The 17,531-nt window shown below is 55.3% G+C and overlaps 1 protein-coding gene across 2 annotated transcripts; it reads left to right on the top strand.

The window, feature by feature from the left end:
* Positions 1 to 124: 124 nt before the first annotated feature.
* THOP1 (thimet oligopeptidase 1) lies at positions 125 to 16,263 on the top strand. Of its 2 annotated transcripts, XM_067559670.1 has the most exons (14): positions 125 to 695; positions 1,957 to 2,160; positions 4,274 to 4,422; positions 5,021 to 5,128; positions 5,890 to 5,992; positions 6,404 to 6,564; positions 7,169 to 7,304; positions 7,389 to 7,755; positions 8,675 to 8,876; positions 9,385 to 9,571; positions 10,011 to 10,139; positions 10,761 to 10,897; positions 11,153 to 11,328; positions 16,163 to 16,263. In XM_067559670.1, the coding sequence occupies exons 1-13, from the start codon at positions 374 to 376 to the stop codon at positions 11,309 to 11,311; spliced, it is 2,364 nt and encodes a 787-aa protein (XP_067415771.1). In that variant the 5' UTR covers positions 125 to 373; the 3' UTR covers positions 11,312 to 11,328; positions 16,163 to 16,263. The 2 variants fall into 2 exon arrangements, with proteins under 2 accessions (XP_067415771.1, XP_067415763.1); XM_067559662.1 differs by having other exon boundaries at positions 11,153 to 16,174.
* The last annotated feature ends 1,268 nt before the right edge of the window (positions 16,264 to 17,531 follow it).

Here is a 17,531-nt window from a genome sequence, read left to right as displayed (position 1 = left end):
CGCAACAAGCGTGTCTGTCCAAGGGGTCACACGGAAGCGGAAGTGGTACCGGAAGTGCTCGGAGACTAGTCGTGGGCTGTCAGAGGGTAGCTCATGCGGAGCCTCTCTGCCGGGGAAAGCTTTACCATAGAGAGGGAGCGCCTAGAACGGCGTTGCGCGGGGGGAGGGGCTAGTGCTAATAACCCAGATAGGCCCACTCCTCGGGCTCTGTAGCAGGGGTCTGCCTCCCTCTGCCCCCCCCGGGTCTGGAATGATCTGGAAAAGGGGGGAGGGGAGGTGGCGCTCTTAAGCCCTAGGACCCCCGGGCTAATGCTGAGGGGCTGCCCCTCCCCCACCCCGGCGCGGCGCTCCCCGGCCCCTCGCCGCCCGCTCGATGCGGTTCCCCCTTTGGGATCGGGACCAGGACCCCGGCTGCGGGGGGGGGGCGATGCCCTTGCCTGGCCAGGCCGCTCCCGTCCCTTCTGTCTCCACCCCGCCCCCGCCCCCTCCCCAGGCTTGGCCAAACCCCCTAGTCCTCCACGCTCCCAGCATCCTTCACTCGGCGCCTGCCTCTCTGTCTCCGCCTCGCTCTGGGACACACGCTCGCACGCGCCACAGGGGCCCGATCCCTCCCTCCTCCCGGACAGGAGCCGCCTTGGCAGCAGGATCAGGCCCGCTGGACCCTCCCTTCCCGCACGCCATGGCTCCCCCCACCGGTACCCCCCAGCGGGGAGAGGCAGGGCGGCGGGGGGAGGGGTGAGACGGGCGGCGGCGGGGGGGTGCAGGGGGGATAGTAGCCGGGGCGGGGGGCTGGGAACGGAGGCACGGTATGGGGAGGGGCGGTATAGGCTGGAGGAGATGGAAGGGGATCGGATAGGGTCCGGGGGGGGAGGGGGGTATCTAGGGTGACCAGATTGCAAGTGTGAAAAATCGGGACGGGGGGGAATAGGAAAAAGCCCCGAATGTCAGGACTGTCCCTGTGAAATCGGGACATCTGGTCACCTTAGGGGGAGCAGGGAGGTAAGTGTTGGGGGGAAGGCAGTCGGGGGGGGGGGAACAGGGCGCGAGGTGGTGGGGGGCAGGGTGAAGGGGTGGGGACGGGAGGGAAGCGGGGAAGCAGGTTCAGCAGGAATGTGATGATGATGGGTTGTGGAGTCTCCTAGAGAGACAAGGTGGGTGAGGTCAGGAAAACGTTTTATTGGGCCAGCTTTTGCTGAGTAAAGGATTTCACCTCCGCCACCTTGTCTCTCTAGGATGCTGGGATCAGCACAGCCCCAGCTGCAAACCGAGCTGTGGAGATCACTTGTTAATCTGACGGTTTCCAAGCAATATCGCTTTCTCGCTTCACCTCTCAGTTTAATCTGGGTGTCTGCTCCTGACAGTCCGGACTCTTTTCAAATTTCCCCTGCAAGCAAGGAGAGGCTCCTCCCCAGCCTTGCTAAGGGTTGCCACAGCTGGGGCGTTGGAGTGAGTCATGTAGATGAAGCTGACTGCTGTGGAGTTGCTCTCTGGGCCCTCCAGTGGCAGCTCTGCTGGGTCTGCTGAAACCACTTGCTTCCTCACGAAGGCATTTACCTTGAGGTCATCTCCCCCCATTATTCCTCTCCCCACCCCCCTGTATCAGTTGCCGGTTCTTTGTCATTCTTTGTTACTTTCCCCCCAAAACCAATGTTTTAAGTCTCCTCACAGATCCATGCCAGCAGTCCTGCAATAACAAACCTGCATGTGTCTGATGGGTGGGGGGGTAATTAAGGAATCAAGTTTCAATTAAGGGGTTGCCATAAATGAGGGGGTAAAAAAATTGACTAGAAACTGTCTGCTTCCTGTTTGGTTCAAACAGACTGGGTTCTCTTCTGGGCCTATTACAGGGCATCTGCGGTATTTGTCATGCCTGCCTTCTGAGTCCCTGCTTTATTACACTGCCGGTACTCTTCTAGGGCAATATCTTATACGTGGCTCTCTTTCCTACCTATTCAGGTAACGTTGTGGACAGCCAGTCCCACAGACCCCCAGCAAACCGGCTAAGATGGGACCTGACAGCAGAGCAAATAGAAAACATGACCATGGAGCTCCTAGAAACGACCAAGCAGGTGTATGACCGGGTTGGCTCCCAGGAGCAGGGGGAAGTCTCCTATGAAAATACCCTCAAAGCTCTGGCTGATGTGGAGGTGGAGTATACAGGTATGTGGGCAAACAGGATTAGGCTCTTTTCTGGAAGTCTCCATAGCTCTTGTTAGGAGTTGAGTAGTTTTTAGATCTTGTGCATCTCTGGTCTATAGAATCGTTGGTTTTTCCTTGAATAACTCCACCAGCCTCTCTCTCACATTTTCTCCAGTTAGTGTTTATACCCTAGGATGTAAGTAGGAGGAGTGGGGTGAAATTGGATGGGGAAATATAGACAGAATGTCAGGAAAAATCTGCCTGATGGCGAGTTTAGCAAGGGGATGGTTTCTTAGAGTAACTACTGGAAGTGATTTTTAAAAGCGACACTTAGGACTTTGAGTTGCTTATTGCTGCAGTAGCTGGACTGGTGCTAGAAAATGTGCTGTAGGAGGCAGCCATGCATTGGCAGAGAGATGATTGGGTGGCCAGACAGGACTTTTCCATCTCTACCGTCTAAGATCCGATGAGGGATGAGCACAGGTGTGTCTGAGCCCCTCTCTCTGTTTAAACAATATATTTCTTTTTAGAACTACAGCTAAAATGCTGTGAAATAATAACACGGTGTTTGTAAATGAAGCTGGCCTCAAGATAACACCTGTTGATTCTCCGTGGTGGATGAATCGTACAACATTCCCCCTCGCAGTATCTTTTCCCCAGTCTGACCACCAGTGGTGCAAGGGGGGGGGGTGCCTTTATAATTGTCTGAAATAAAAAAGAGTTTGCATCCTCTTTCTTTGATTTAAAAAAAAAAAAGTGGGAGATTACTAAACAGAGATTGGTGTTAACGTCCGCAGCCCTTTCCTGGAGCACCCCAGCACCCCAATTCTCTGCTGGGCCAAGAATTCTCATGGTGGATCTGTGGGGAGAGCAGTTTTATTGTTTAGGGCCACACGGAAGTGGTGGCAAGGGATATGCTCCCCCCCCTTTGCCTTTTGAAGTGGAAATGGACAAGGAGAACACAGGCTGGGGACACAGAGGCTTTGGTTAGTCCATCGCAAAAGACCTTCCTAGCAATCAAACAATTCAAAAAAATCCATCCTGAGAGCGCCTCCGCAACCCAAACTGCCTCCGCCCAACCGTGTGAGCTGGGGCTGAACTGAAAGCAAACCCCTTGGGTATTGTCTGCATTAGCAAACTCCCTAGCTGCAGCAAGCCCTGATGTGGCTCCAGCTGAGCAGAGGTAGATAACAAGGTGGTGAGAAACGCCCAGGTCCTTTGCGTGATGCAGTTTCCAGTATGGATTGCGCCAGTGAGGCGTTACGGTGAGGGGGTGTGCTGCGGTAGATGGCAAGTCCAGTGAAGGGTGGCTGTGATCTTTAGGAGGGGAGTGCAGGGCACGCTGTGACTCACGGGTGTTCTCTGTTCCAATTGTGCTGTGATAGCTGGGTGCATCCTTCCCAGCTCTGGCTGACCTGAGAGAGAGTCCCAGGCCCTGATTCTGAACCCCAAGGTTCCTGGGAGTGGCAAACTGGATTTATAGGTATTTCCTGATTAACCAGCAGTGCTCTGTCTAATCCTGGCTCTCCGGTTAAGCAGGCAGCAGTGGCCGTGTGCAGGGCAGCATCTCTGAACAGAGACACATTGTCTGGTCTCTACAACATCGTGGGATTTCACCTAGAACTATGGCTTGAATGATAGTGCTTGTGAAAAAGGGGAGACAGATGGCACCAGTCAAAGCCTGGCATTAGATGGGCTGCCGCTGTGCTGGCTTCCCCACACCACTTTGCCTGTGTGACGTGGCAGGCTGGCCCTCAGTCCATTTCCCAAGGGAAAGGTGTCCCCAGCACCCCAAATAGTGTTGCATGAAGTTGCATGATGCTTTCTGGAGCAATAAGAAGCCAAGATCCTTGCAATGCAGCATCAGCAGACAGCTGACTCTGAGACCAGGAGGCTCAACAGAGATCTCAAGGACTCAGTAAGGTGCTAGAGGGCGTTGCTCCGGGTCAGGTGTGGGACATATTGGTAGGAGTAGCTTGCCTTGTCCCCGCTTGGGCTATGTGTAAGGCTCCAGACTGTGAAACTGGCACCTACTTCATACGCTAATCCTGTCGCGCTCCAGCACACACGTGGGTTGCTGGGACGGGGCCTGCTGTCCTTGCTGCAGCCTGAGCTCCTGGCTTTGTCGTTTCAGTTCAGAGGAACATGCTGGACTTCCCCCAGCACGTCTCCCCTTGCAAAGATATCCGCATGGCGAGCACAGAGGCAGACAAAAAGCTCTCGGAGTTCGATGTGGAGATGAGCATGAGGCAGGACGTGTACCAGAGGATCGTCTGGCTCCAGGTTCAAAGGGGGGTGGGGGGGATAATCTGAGTGGCTCAGGGTGCTGAGAAGACAACTGGCCCAGCATCCCAATAGGGAGTGCACGGGGACCTCCTTGTAAATTCAATGAGCCCCTCTCCCTACTGTCTGTCCTAGGCAGTTTAGAGCTAAATTACAATGTGAGGGCAATATGGTCTAGTAGTTAGAGCAAGAGACTGGGGAATCAGCACTTCTGGGATCTGGTCTCAGCTCTGACTCACTGTGTGACCTTGAGCAAGTCTTGTACTTTCATCGTGCCTCAATTTCCCCATCTTTAAAATGAGGATAGTGACATTCACCTACAGCCCATGGAGGCTGGGGGTTGGCTAATGATTTTTAATGTGCTTTGAGATCCTCTGGGAATGGGCAGTTGAAGGGCAAAGAGTTGAAAATGGTCTAGTGGGGACCAGCCTCTAGAATCTAACTCTTCTAGGGGGGTGCTCATTCGGGGTCACCAGACATTTAAACAATCCATGCGTAGGACCTACACAAACAACTTGCTTCGGCTGCAAATGAGCAAACCCCATTCCCTGCACCGTCTCCCCTTCGGCGCTGGACGCTCCTACTTTTTGTCTGACAGGAGAAGGTGGAAAGTTCTGCCCTGAGGCCTGAAGCGAAGAGGTATCTAGAGAGGCTGATTAAACTGGGTAAACGAAATGGCCTTCACCTCCCTGAAGAGACACAGGAGGTGAGACTATCCGTGGTGTCGTAAATAGCTGTACAGCTATAGGAGTGCGATCTAGTGGCTAGACCAGAGGACGGTCAGCCAGGACTCCTGATTTCTGTTCCTGGTCTGCCGCTGACTCAAGGCAAATCAGGTTAACACTCTGTTTTCTCTCCTGGAAGATGGAGATAATAAACCCCTGCCATACTGGGGTGCTCGTTGTGTCCTTTAGGATCCCCAGATGAGGAGAGTCACAATCGGACACAGCCGCCTAGGAAGGAAAGCAGTTCCCAACCCAAGAACGATAGTAACAGGAGCATGCATGTGGGGGACAGAGGTTCCATAAGGGAGCTGGGAACCAGTGAGCAGATTTACCCTGAATTTCATGACTAGGATATGCTCAAGGCTGCACTGCAGCACGCAGGGCTAGAGGGCAGTGGGGGAATCTTAGGGGGACTTGACACTGGGTTAAAAACAGACAAGAAGGGGAAATGAAATCAGCCGACGGCCGGACGTACCTTAAACACCCACAGCTCCTTGAGCTGACCACTGCAGCCGGGATCTTGGCGTGATGGATGTGCTCCCACCAGACGTCATCAGAGAGTGCATGTCCCAGGTTGAGATCTCTGTCTCTCTGTATGGCCAGCCCTGTCTGGATAGAAGCCAATAGCAAACGCTAGGGACCTGTGTGTGCACAAAACTGATGAAGCACAGCAAACAGCTTTGCTCCGCTTCCTCCGGCTTGATTTATTTTTGTCTGATTATGTATATATATTTTTTTAAAGAAAATCAAAGCCATTAAGAAAAGGCTGAGCTTGCTCTGCATAGACTTCAACAAGAACCTGAACGAAGACACCACCTACCTACCCTTCTCCAAGGAGGAACTGGGTAAGAGCGGCTCCGTGTCGGAGGAATCAGGCCTGCTGGTGCCTCCAGGAGGACTTGCTTCTCTTGGCACTAAGTCCGCATGGGTGGGCTTATCTCACTGCTGTGACGATGACCGTCTCTGAGCTCACTCTCTAACTATCCAGCTGAAATCTACCAGTGGAAATAACTCAGCGGCTGCTGCCCTGAGTGCCCTGGCTTCTTTCTGCCCAGTGAAGCAGCATGATAGTTGCCAATTAAACCCAGCTACAGAGACCCTTCTGGCTTGGGCACTTCCTGATTTGCAGTGAAGAAGTGCGTTCCCATGCGTACTGATTGCGCTGCCCCAGAGTGCACTGCATGGGGAGCTGGGGAGCGGTCCACAGCTCGTCATCAACGTCCACCCGTCTGTCCTTGGCTCCTCTCCTGCTGCAGGGGGGCTCCCTGAGGACTTCCTGAACTCGCTGGAGAAGACAGAGGACGGCAAGCTGAAGGTCACCCTGAAGTACCCGCACTATTTCCCCCTCATGAAGAAATGCTACGTGCCTGAGACAAGGAGGAAGGTGGAGGAAATGTTCAATTCCAGGTGCAAGGAGGTAGGTAGACCAAGGTCTTGGGCCAGAACACCTGAGCATGCAAACCTGTTAGCTTAGAGCACAGCACCGGCTTTACCCTATGCTACAGCCTCCCATCCAGGCCATTGACGTGGGGACCAGGCACCAAAGAACGTTTCCATATGTAGGACCCTGGTGCCAGCTATGGCCCAGGAGCCCCTTGGTGTCAGATGTCCAAGGGCACAGGGGAAGCAACACACCAGCCCAGATCAGTGGCGACTGCATGACTGATGACACCATCATCTGCAGACTGTTCCGTGGCTCGTGTGAAACGAGTGTGGTGGGCCTCAGGCCAAGGGCCCGCGCCACCCAACCCCCCGTCCCAATGAGCATTCTCAGCAGAGAAGCCAAGGGTTCAAATGGGTGACAGAGACTGCAGCGTAGCTCTCTGGTTGGGGGTTTTTGGGGGGGATGGGGTGGGTGTCCTAGATTAGGCTTTAGGGGAAAGATTTGAAAAATCCTTTGGGCACAAGAGGAGTAACTTGCTGCTGCTTTCCTGGAGTGGCTTCTCTCTTCCATCTTGGGCTTTGTGCCTCTGCCCTGCCCAGCTCCACGGGCTGAGCTCTTGCTTTGTTCTCCCTTGCAGGAGAACTGCTTGATCCTCAAGGAGCTGGTGGACCTGCGGGCTCAGAAATCCAGCCTCCTGGGCTTTGACACTCATGCTGATTTCGTGCTGGAAATGAACATGGCTAAAACCAGCAAGACCGTGGCTTCCTTCTTAGGTACCCCACCTGGCCTGGGAAGGGGAAGGGGCTGGGTTTTCCTGCGTGTCCTGCTCTCATGCTTCCCCCTCTTTGTCCATCCAGACGAGCTGGCCCAGAAGCTGAAGCCCCTAGGGGAGAAGGAACGGGCCGTGATCCTGGACCTGAAAAAGAAAGAGTGCGGGAAGCGGGGCTTGGAGTTTGACGCCCGCATCAACGCCTGGGACATGCGCTACTACATGAACCAGGTGGAGGAGACCAAGTACAGCGTGGACCAGAACCTGCTGAAGGAGTATTTCCCCATGCAGGTGGTCACTGCTGGCCTGCTGGACATCTACCAGGAGCTGCTGGGCCTGAGCTTCCACCTGGAGGAGCACGTCCAAGTGTGGCACGAGGACGTCCGGCTCTACTCGGTGAAGGACATCGCCTCGGGCAAGACCATCGGGAAATTCTACCTGGATTTATACCCCCGGTGAGTTCCCCTTCAACCCAGAGCGAGGGAGATGGGCTGACAGGGCTGGATTCTATAGGTCCTGCTGGGGGCGGTGAATCTTGTGACCCTGGCGCACAGGCAAAACCTCCTGCGCACCCTTTGGAGTGACGGGGGAGTCTGCCTGTGTGAAGATTACAGGGTCTGGACTTCTTCCCACTGGGAATAGGAAACCGGTTGTCTAGGGCTAGTCAGACGGTGTGTTGCTGTGGGAGGTGTGTCTGCGGCTCTATCCTCGTGCCGCCCCTCCCTGGCAGTACATCAGCATTGCCCGCCTGCCTCTGGGAACGGCGTTGGCGTTAACCCTGCAGTTAGCAGGGCCTGGCTACAAGGCGAGGCCTTCTGGTGCTGAGTGGGGCTTCTCACCGTCACCCAGCAGCTCCGCTGCGCCTTGCTCTGGGGCGTGTTCCTTGTCTGACATCTCCATCAGGCCGAGCCCTGCAGCGTTCTCCCCATCCCTTCTGCTCTGCAGTGACAGCCAACCCCCACAAGAGGCCCGAGAAGCCCTGACTCCTCCATCTCTCCAGCCTGCCTATTCTATCTGGTGCGTGCCTGGCCGTCTCCTCTGTCCCACCAAAACAGCGCGACAAACCCAGAACGACCTCTCCCCCTAAATAACTCGCCCTGGGGGAGATGGCAGCTGGGGGGGCTTCGCCATCCCAAACCACTCGCTAGGGTCGGTGTGAGAGCCTCTGTGTCTGTCCCATTCCTTCAGAGCTTGACCCGAATGGAGAAGGAAGAGGTGTGTGGCCGGGCCAGCCAATCCCAGTGAGCACTTGGGTCTGCACTAATCCGTCTGAGCTTCATAGGCAGCCCCCAGGCTCTCACAGGCTCTTTAGGTGACAGGGCTGTGGCTGGATCTGTTGGTGCATCCCTCTGACAATCTCCTCCACCCCTCCAGGGAGGGGAAGTATGGGCATGCAGCCTGCTTCGGCCTGCAGCCTGGCTGCCTGCTGGCAGATGGTAGCCGGCAGATCTCAATCGCCGCTATGGTGGCCAACTTCACCAAGCCCACACTGGAGGCGCCGTCCCTGCTGCAGCACGATGAGGTGGAGACCTACTTCCACGAGTTCGGCCATGTCATGCACCAGCTCTGCGCACAGGTAAGGCCAGGACAGTGTGGGGCTGAGGGCCCCACAGAATGCTGTAAGGGGAGACGGCTAGAGCCCCGCATAGCGCAGGGCGTGCAGATAGCCTCCTGCACAGCTCAGCCAGTGCCCCTCGATCCTCACCTGCAGCCGTTGCCCCCACTATCCCAGCCCTGGGCTGCCCAGCTCTGCTGATGAGCTGCAGGCCTTTGCCATGCTGGCGCGACAGCTGACGGTTGTGCTAAACCGTGCAGCTGCTTGGTGCAAACAAACACTCCCAGGGACAAGGCTGAGAGCAGCAAACTCAACTCACGCAGAATGAAGGCGGCGCTAAACTCAAATCTTCATGCGTGACAAGCCTGATGATTTAATTGTGGGCTAACAAAATCAGCTGCCTAGTCGCCCGTAGGGGCCGCTCTGCCTAGCCCCCGGGTGGGCATTAATTGGAGCTGGGCGTCTCTGGCTCAGCACTGTTTGTGTCCACCCGAGGGGGTTGTGTTGTAACAGTGCGTGTGTCTCATAGGCAGAGTTTGCCATGTTCAGCGGGACCCATGTGGAGCGGGACTTTGTTGAGGCCCCGTCTCAGATGCTGGAGAACTGGGTGTGGGAGAAGGAGCCCCTGGTGCGCATGTCGAAACACTACAAAACCGGCAGCCCCATGCCCGATGAACTGCTGCAGAAGCTCATCAAATCCAGGCAGGCGAACACAGGTCAGAGCCTCTGCGCCCCTCGTCAGGATCAGCCTCGCTATGGACTCTGCTTGTGGGGGGAGACTTAACCCAGGAAAAGGGGGTGGGGAGGGGAAGCAGGTTTGAGTCAGGCCCCTCTGCTGTGCCAGGGAAGGGTATGATGGGCGGGTTTGGTGTGGAGGAAGCCCCCCGTGATCACTGGCAGTCACCGTTCGTGGAACTGATGGGGTGGGAAGGGCTGCAGGTCTGGACTGAAGGGCCTAGATGGATCTAAGTGAGGGAGCTCAGCACTGGAATAGTGGGAGGTCGCAGGACAGGATTGCGGGGCCTTGGCAGAGCTGGGTGGGTGGGGAGCCGCCACTCACAGCCGGTGTCTGCTGACTGTCACCCAGCCACCTTGGCGTCCCCACAGAGGCACCGTCTAGTTCTCAGTTTGCCTCGCTTTCCTCTCCCGTACCAGGGCTGTTCAACTTGCGTCAGATCGTCCTGGCAAAGGTAGACCAGGCCCTTCACACCCAGACGAAGGCAGATCCGGTGAAGGAGTACGCCCGGCTGTGCGAGGAGGTGCTGGGCATCCCTGCCACCCCAGGTACCCACCTAGCACTGATGGACATTCTGGTTCTACAGGCTCTGGGGCCCTTGCTGTGGGGAGAGGGGCTGCGGCTGCACCATCCCGTTCCCTAGTAAAGTCTGTTCTCTGAAGATCGTGTGAAGGGGGGGAAGGAGTTTTTCCTCTCTTCCTGGCCTCCTGCCTCAGCACGTTCCAAGGCAGACTCTCAAAATGCCTGGTGCCAACCGGGCGGAAGACAAGCAGAAATCTCTCGCCTGTGCCCCCAAAGCACCATTGGAAATGCCAACCGCAGGCTCATGGCTATCCCTAGCCAATAAAGGCGGCTTTGCCTAGTCCTGGTTCCCCACTCGCTTGGGGCATGTCAGCTGTGTTCAGGGTGGCATTTCCAGGAGCGCGCCATTGGTGTAACACTGCTCCGACTGGAGTCCATGTCGAACGTGGTGGAAAATCCCCCCCAACCAGGTTTTCCCCCATCAGCACAGGCAAGTTGATCTGGTGCCTGGGCTGCTAAATTTCCACATCAGGTTTTTACAGCTGGATCAAGGATGTTTTCTACCCTGCTCCTCCTGCAGTTGTCTGTGCGCCGAACTCCTGCAGCGCTGCTCATCAGCGTGCCGCGTGTCTGTCTTCATTCCCCAGGTACAAACATGCTGGCCACGTTTGGCCACCTGGCTGGAGGCTACGATGCCCAGTACTACGGCTACCTCTGGAGTGAAGTGTATTCCATGGACATGTTTCACACGCGCTTCAAGCAGGAGGGAATCATGAATTGTAAGGTAACGGCAGCTCCGCTCTGTCTCCCCAGGGCATTTTAGAAATGCTGCCGGCTGTGGGAATATCCGCCCAGCTGCAGTGGGAGGAGCAAAGTGACAAGAAGGGAGACTCTACCTGGCTGGGACCAGCCCAGACCATGCGGGGAGACAGCGCAGGCAGCAGCATTGATCACCGCGGGATGAGAACACTCTCCCTCGCTGGTCGTCTTGGCCCTGATCCCTCCTGCCCCTCTCTTTTTCCCCTGTCTCCCCCTGCAGGTGGGCCTGGATTACAGGAACTGCATCCTGCGTCCGGGGGGGTCTGTCGATGCCTGTGACATGTTGAGGAAGTTCCTGGGTCGAGACCCCAAACAGGACGCCTTCCTGGCCAGCAAAGGACTGAAGGTTGCGTCCAGCTCGCTGCCTTCTGCCTGCTGAAACCCGCCTGCCGCCCTGTGAGTAGAACCAGCTCCTTTGTCTGCAAACCCATCCTCCTGAGCCAGAGAAGTAGGCAGCACCAGATCCTCTGTTGTCTCTAAACGCCTGTCGGGTGGGCAGCTCACTGGATGACTCGGCAGCCACTATCTTTCCACAGAGCTGTCGGAGGACTGCAGGCAGAGGGGTGGGTGGTGCAGTCCGTCACCCTGGGGGTGGGGTGTGTGTGTGTGTGTGTGTGTGTGTGTGGGTGTGTGTGTGGGTGTTATAAGTAGCCCATACAAATTGGCTTAAAGCTGGAACTTTGCACCCAGTGTGTCTGCACCAGGGCAAAGTTTGGCACAGCTTGGGGGGAGGGGGGTTAAAAATTGGATTCACCGTTTCAGAAGTGACACCATTGTTGAAGAGCCGAGACTTCCCCAGCACTCCGCTTGTCTTGTGCCCAAAGGTAAAATCACGGCTCTGATCATAAAACAAAGAGAGAGAGAAACTGAAGGACAGGGATGATTTGGCTTGATCTCCTCTCCAATGGGCCGACTGGAAACTTCAGAATAAACACAGCTGCGAGGCCAAGGTTTAAAAGCCACGAAATGCCCCTACACTAACTCAATAGCCTCCCTCGCCCGCAAAAGAAACGTTCCCCTCCGCACTGCCAGCCTGCCTGCGGTGTGTTATCTCCCTCCAAAGCAAATGAAATTCCAGCCCATGTCAGAAGTGGGCACTGTCCCCTCCGCAGCTTCTCTTCCTCCCCTAATGAGGAGTGTATTCAGAGCTGGAAGGGGCCCTGCCCTCCAAAGGTACCAAGCACCCTCTTCTGGGCAGTCGTACTTCGCCACCTCAGATGCCAACGGCCTTGGTGGAGCATCGATATCACAGCACCAGCTCCGTAGCAAAGGTTGGTCCCGGGAGCAGGGGCACAGGCAGATTAACGCAACGTGGCCTGCAGGAATACACATACCTAGTGGCCGAGGGAAATGGTCGGGGATCCTTTAATGTCAGACTATGGGGTGTGATTTTCGGTTGGCGAGTGTCAGCTGGCCCAGGGCCCTGTTTGCCCTGCGGCAGGACCAGGGTGAGCAGCAACGCCATCTGCCCTCGGGTACTGCCCAGTGCAGAGAGGGCCTTCAAGCCAGTGCTGGCATGACACGCCTCCCTCGCCATACGGTCGCCTCGTCCTGCTTCCAGCGCTGTTGTCAGAGGCCTTGGTCTCCCCTGTGATCCAGGTGTCTGGCGGGGAGTCGCTCGAACCCTTGAGTAACTGCCGCATCCATTATGAAACCGCTGTGTTTCAACAGAAGCGGTAGGCTGTGGCCGTGAATCCAGTCCCTGCTCCCCTGTGCCACTGGGGAAATCCTGATTGCTAGGAGAGATGGCTAACTGCTGTCTAAGCTCATCTCATTGGAGCCCCTTTTTAGTCTAGAGTTTTGCTCTTCTGTGGAAAACCAAGCGGCGATGCAATTCAGCTCCTTGTACAATTATCTGGCTGAGTTGCATCATCTGTCCTCACCCCTGCTTCTCCCAGGGATGGTAGAAAACCACAGCAGATCCTGGCAAAAACTGTTCTCCCCTCCCCTCACATCTGAAATTTCACACTGGGCCTTTTCTGTACTACTTGATCCCTCCCCTGGGATAGTGTAATTCTAAATGTAAGGCAGGGAGAATCATTGGAAGTATTTATTAGCTTATTAATGTCAATTGCTGCTGCTGCTGCTGGAGGGAGTGTTACAGAAATACCCTGTGAACTGTCGGCACCTACTTCTTTTAGCTGATGGCACTTTAAGCATCGCTTTTAAATGGTACAAGCCTCCCACTAGGGTAAGATTTGATGAATTGATTCGTATCAATGCTTTTCTTCGTGATTATGCCCCAAACCACTGTCAATCCATCTCTGTTCTAACTGTAGCTGGTAAAGGATGAAAAACCAAAAACCCAAATAACCAACCTTTTTATTTTCTGTCTGTAAATTTCCCCCAACTCTCCTGCCCTGGGCAGGGAAAGGTGAGCGCAGACAGAGAAGGGCAAAGTTTCAGAAGTAGCCACTGAATTTGGACTCCTCAGTTTTGGTGGACCCTACTTGACCCTCTCCGAGTTTGATTTTTTTTTTTACGAGCATGTTGATTTCAGCTGGTGCCCAGCGCCTCTGAACATCCAGCCTGAGGTGTTTCTGTTTCAGCCCCCAAAGCTATTGGACCTTCCTGAGAATTTGTATCACTCTTGTAAAAAGAACAACTGCGGTTGTGGCTTAAATGGCCCCTGTCCATTTAAAAATCACACATGTGCCTGAATTTTTGTGACTCCCCCAAGCCTCCCCTTAAAGTCACCGGAAGTGAAAGATCCGGGGGGGGGGAGGAGAATATTTTCCCTGTGTTTTCACTCCTACCCTGTGCATTTCACAGCACTTTATGAAACTGACTAGACACAGGGAAACCGGCTCCCAGTGAATTCAGTGGCAGAACTCCCAGGTTTCAAGCGGGGCCAGGGTGTCACCCACAGTTCTCATCGTCTCTAGTCACTTTCCCTTGTTTTGGGTTTCTCAGTAACAGGAGACACTTTTTTTTTTAACTCCACAAAGGAAAATGTGTAGAAACATTCACTCAAATTGGCGGAAGGCCTGAGGGGCAAAGGTAGAAACTGCAACTGCTTTTGATTTTTTTTTTTTTTTTTTTTTTTACCAGACTCCATTTCAGGTTGTCTTTGTCCCTTTAACAACCTCCCCATTTACAATGTCCCTGCCTGGCTGTGGAGCTAACCCCCGGCCTGGGCTCTGAAAAGCAGGGTCCATCCCATGCAGCTGGTGGTCAGCTGGAGGCAGCTCGGTCTGCGAAGCCTGGCTGAGCAGATTTTACAGTGAAGGTTTTGGGCAATGGGGAAGGATAGAAACTGAACTCTTGGATTGGGCCAGGGAGCTTAGATCCTTGTGGGAAATGGAAGGATCTGCCATCTGCAGGCTGTTCCTAACACCTCCTGACTTTTTAGATTTTCCGTTGTCTCCGGGGGAGTATCATCCTCTAACGGGTGAAGGCGAGACTGTTTGTTGTTTTCTGGTTCTCCTGTTGCTGTTACAGCTACTGGAAACCATATGAATGATCCGTAGTCTGGACAGGACACCTGGCCCCGATCTGTCTGTCCGGTCCCCCCTCTTCGAATTGTAAATCAACCCCATGCTTAACTTCCAGCTGTGGGGTCCTCTACACAAAATGTTACATTGTAGGAGCGATGCCTGCCAGTCCCCTGAACCCCCAGCCCTTCGGCTTCTCTTAATTCTAATGTCCTTCTCCTGCTGTGAACATCAAAGGGCTCAGTGATTTTCACGGTTTTTGTGTCTCTGCTGTTACCCAGAAACTTGTCACCCTGTGCAGCCTAACCCGAGTGCCCTGGACATAGGATTAGGATTGGAACGTAATCCCACTATAGAAATCTGGGCTGCGCTTTGGGATGTGTTCAGCTGGATCTCTTCATTAGATCTTTGAAATGCTCTCAAGTCATTTTCCCACCCAAATTCAGATTTGCCTTGATGGCTGGATTGTGGCCTAGATATTTCTTCTCCCCCCCCTCCATCCCCCCCTTCCGACCCATTCCTCTTTATCTATACACTGAAATGTAAGCCATTTCTATTGTACAGGTCTATGGATCTGTATTTATTTGTATGAAGGAATTGTGACTTTCCCCCTCCAAGCCTGGTTCAATGTAATTAACCAAGAAAAATCCCAAGGCAGAGAGGGATCAGCAAAAATTGCTTCATGGCACATGCAGGTGAAATGACCTGTGCAGCCCTTTCTCCCTGCCCTCCTGGTGACTGGGGGAGGCAACTGGACGTGGGTCCTTTCTGGCCACTGCCACGTTATTTGGCTGGGCCTCCCAACTTTCCATCCCTGGACTGGGTACGTAAGAAATGATCTGGCTCTTCGGTGCCCGCTGTGTACTTTATAAGCATTTTGTCTCTGCCACCCCACCTCCCTCTTCCTGTCAGGCCGTGCGTGGCTCATTGCTGTTACGAATCTTTTGACCTTCCCCGCCCCCTTCCATCCCATTTAGGATTTTTACTGAATGGGATAAATTGTATGCTGCCCTCTCCTAACCAGGCGTCCTGTGCCGCTCGGCTCAGAGAGCTCACAGTGGTGCTTTGCACGCAGAGGCTTGAATTCACGTCCTCCCTGGGTGACCGGGGTGGGGCACCGTTAGTTGTGGACCCTCCTGTCATACCACACAACCCACCTAACCCTTTTCCAGTCTGTGCTCAAGGCGGGCTCAGGACTGGAACAGCAGCAGCCCGCAGGGCGCTAAGGTGCACCGTATGGTGCCTCTCTCTAAGCAGCGGGGTGCTTTCACTAGCACTGGAATTCACTCTCGTGCCCAGTGGCAAAGAACAAAACCCACCTGCAGCGGGTGGCCACTTTCCCCTCGACCCTGTTTTGCCTCCCCCACATCCATCTGCGGGAGAGGTCAGCTCGTTTTCCGTTAACCTTCTCCGGGGGTGGGGGCTGCCCGTGGAGTTTTGTAAGGGTTGTGCCCAGCCCTGTTTGTTACCATGGTTGGATTTTAGACGATTCTTAGCACTAATAAAGAGTTTTTGTCAATTGAGCGGCTGTCACTCGCTCTCTGCCAGGGACTCGGCTCCTTGCCCACCTGAAACGTGGTATGTTCAGCCAGGCTCCCGTCTTTGGTGTAGGGGCTGTGCACACACCTCAGGATTCCCAGCATGGCCAGGGTGCAGGGCAGGGCTGTTGTCCTCATTGTGCAGATGGTCGCGGGGCGAGTGTGGTAGACCAGGGAACCACGTCCGAGGTTAGAACTGTTTCCACCCTTGTACCTCCTTAAATTGTGGGGTTGCTCATCATTTATCCTGTGTTACAGTTGCTCCTAGCAGCCCCAGGCCCCCCCTGGGCTCGGTGTTTTACAAACCCCCACTAAAGAGCCGGGCCCTGCCCCGCAGAGCGATGAGCCATCGGACACGGCACAATCAGAGCTTTATTCCGCTGCCCGCCTCCTAAGATGTCGTCTCATGGGTATGTCTCTCCCCCTGCTGCTGTTCCCCACTGCTCGGCTCCGCACGTTGCAGGGCCCAGAGATGCTGGGATTGTGGGGCATTGATGCCTGGTAATCTGAGCGGGGCTGCCGAAAGCACTTCTCCCCGGCAGGGGGCAGCGGGCAGCTGCTTTCTGCCCCTGCAGCTGAGCGGGTTTGTTGCTATTCGTGTTCACAGCTGTCTGGGCTTCCTGCATCTCCTTTGTGCAGGAATCAGAGGTTGGGGGGCAGTTTAAAAGGGCCAGGCTCTATTTTTGGAGCAGTTTATGAGGGTGGCTGCGGTGGGGAGAGGATCAGGTTTTCCCCTCCTGCCTGGGACCACAACAGGCCCTGCCCTCCCGCCGCAGCCGCAGGGGGAACGTTCTCTGGCCAGCCGGGGCTAGACGGGATGGATTCCAGAGCTCGCCGCCGTCTGGGCTCCTCCGGCCCGAAATAAGGCTGGTGTAGCCGGGGCTGCCTGTGGGATCACCTTGACCGTCACTAACCTTTGCATTCCTCTGCGTCTGTGTCCCCCCCGATCCATCTCCCCCCGCGCAGCCTATCGCTTTACAAACAGCCCGGCGTTTTTGGCAAGCGCACGTGTAGTGTGTTCAGGCCAGGGGCTGGAGTGGAAGCGCCCATGAAGTCATCCAAATCAGCCCCCTCACCCCCCCGGGAGCTGGAGACAGGCTCTGCTATTTGTACCTCCTGACAGCCCCTATCTGGATCTTCCCTGCCACACGAGCGCTCCGACGCCTGGGCCTGGTTCTTAACCCTGGCGGGCCGGGGGCTTCGAGCGGGGCTGTGCCAAGAGTTGGGGACAGCCTTGCCTCCCACTCCTGCGCAGATCCCTTGGGAAGCTCCTGCACTCGGTCGCTCCTGGCACGTGCTAAACCCCAGGAGCACAAACGGAGGCAGATTCAGCTGGTCAGCTGAGATGCCTCCCCCCCCCCCCCCCCCCCCCCCAGCCCAGCGACTGTGGCCCTGTGCGTGCTCATCAGGGCTCCCCCGTGCCAGGAATGCTGGTTACCTGCCTGCAGCCCTTCTGCCCCCCCTGGGCGCAGCTTTGTCGGCATGTGCTGGGCTCTGGCTGTTCTAAGCCTTGCCCCCAGAGAGATTTTTAGCCATTGCACACCTTAGTCCAGAGGCCATTTGCACCCGTGTCCTGTGAGTGGCACAGGTGCTGTTTATCCTGCTTCGAAAGAGGGGCCAACCCCAT

Source organism: Emydura macquarii, unplaced genomic scaffold (assembly GCF_026122565.2).
Source record: "Emydura macquarii macquarii isolate MOO-44397 ecotype Brisbane River unplaced genomic scaffold, CSIRO-AGI_Emac_v2 contig_306, whole genome shotgun sequence".
Taxonomy (NCBI): Eukaryota; Metazoa; Chordata; order Testudines; family Chelidae; genus Emydura; species Emydura macquarii.
This window is presented reverse-complemented; position numbering and strand designations above follow the sequence as displayed.

Bases quoted from the DNA above. Each gene is read 5' to 3' on its own strand.
- THOP1 (XM_067559670.1), top strand. From the start codon at position 374: ATGCGGTTCCCCCTTTGGGATCGGGACCAGGACCCCGGCTGCGGGGGG. The intron at 5,129-5,889 runs GTGAGACTATCC...ATTTTTTTAAAG, and splicing joins TCCCTGAAGAGACACAGGAG to AAAATCAAAGCCATTAAGAA. The intron at 7,756-8,674 runs GTGAGTTCCCCT...CCACCCCTCCAG, and splicing joins TACCTGGATTTATACCCCCG to GGAGGGGAAGTATGGGCATG.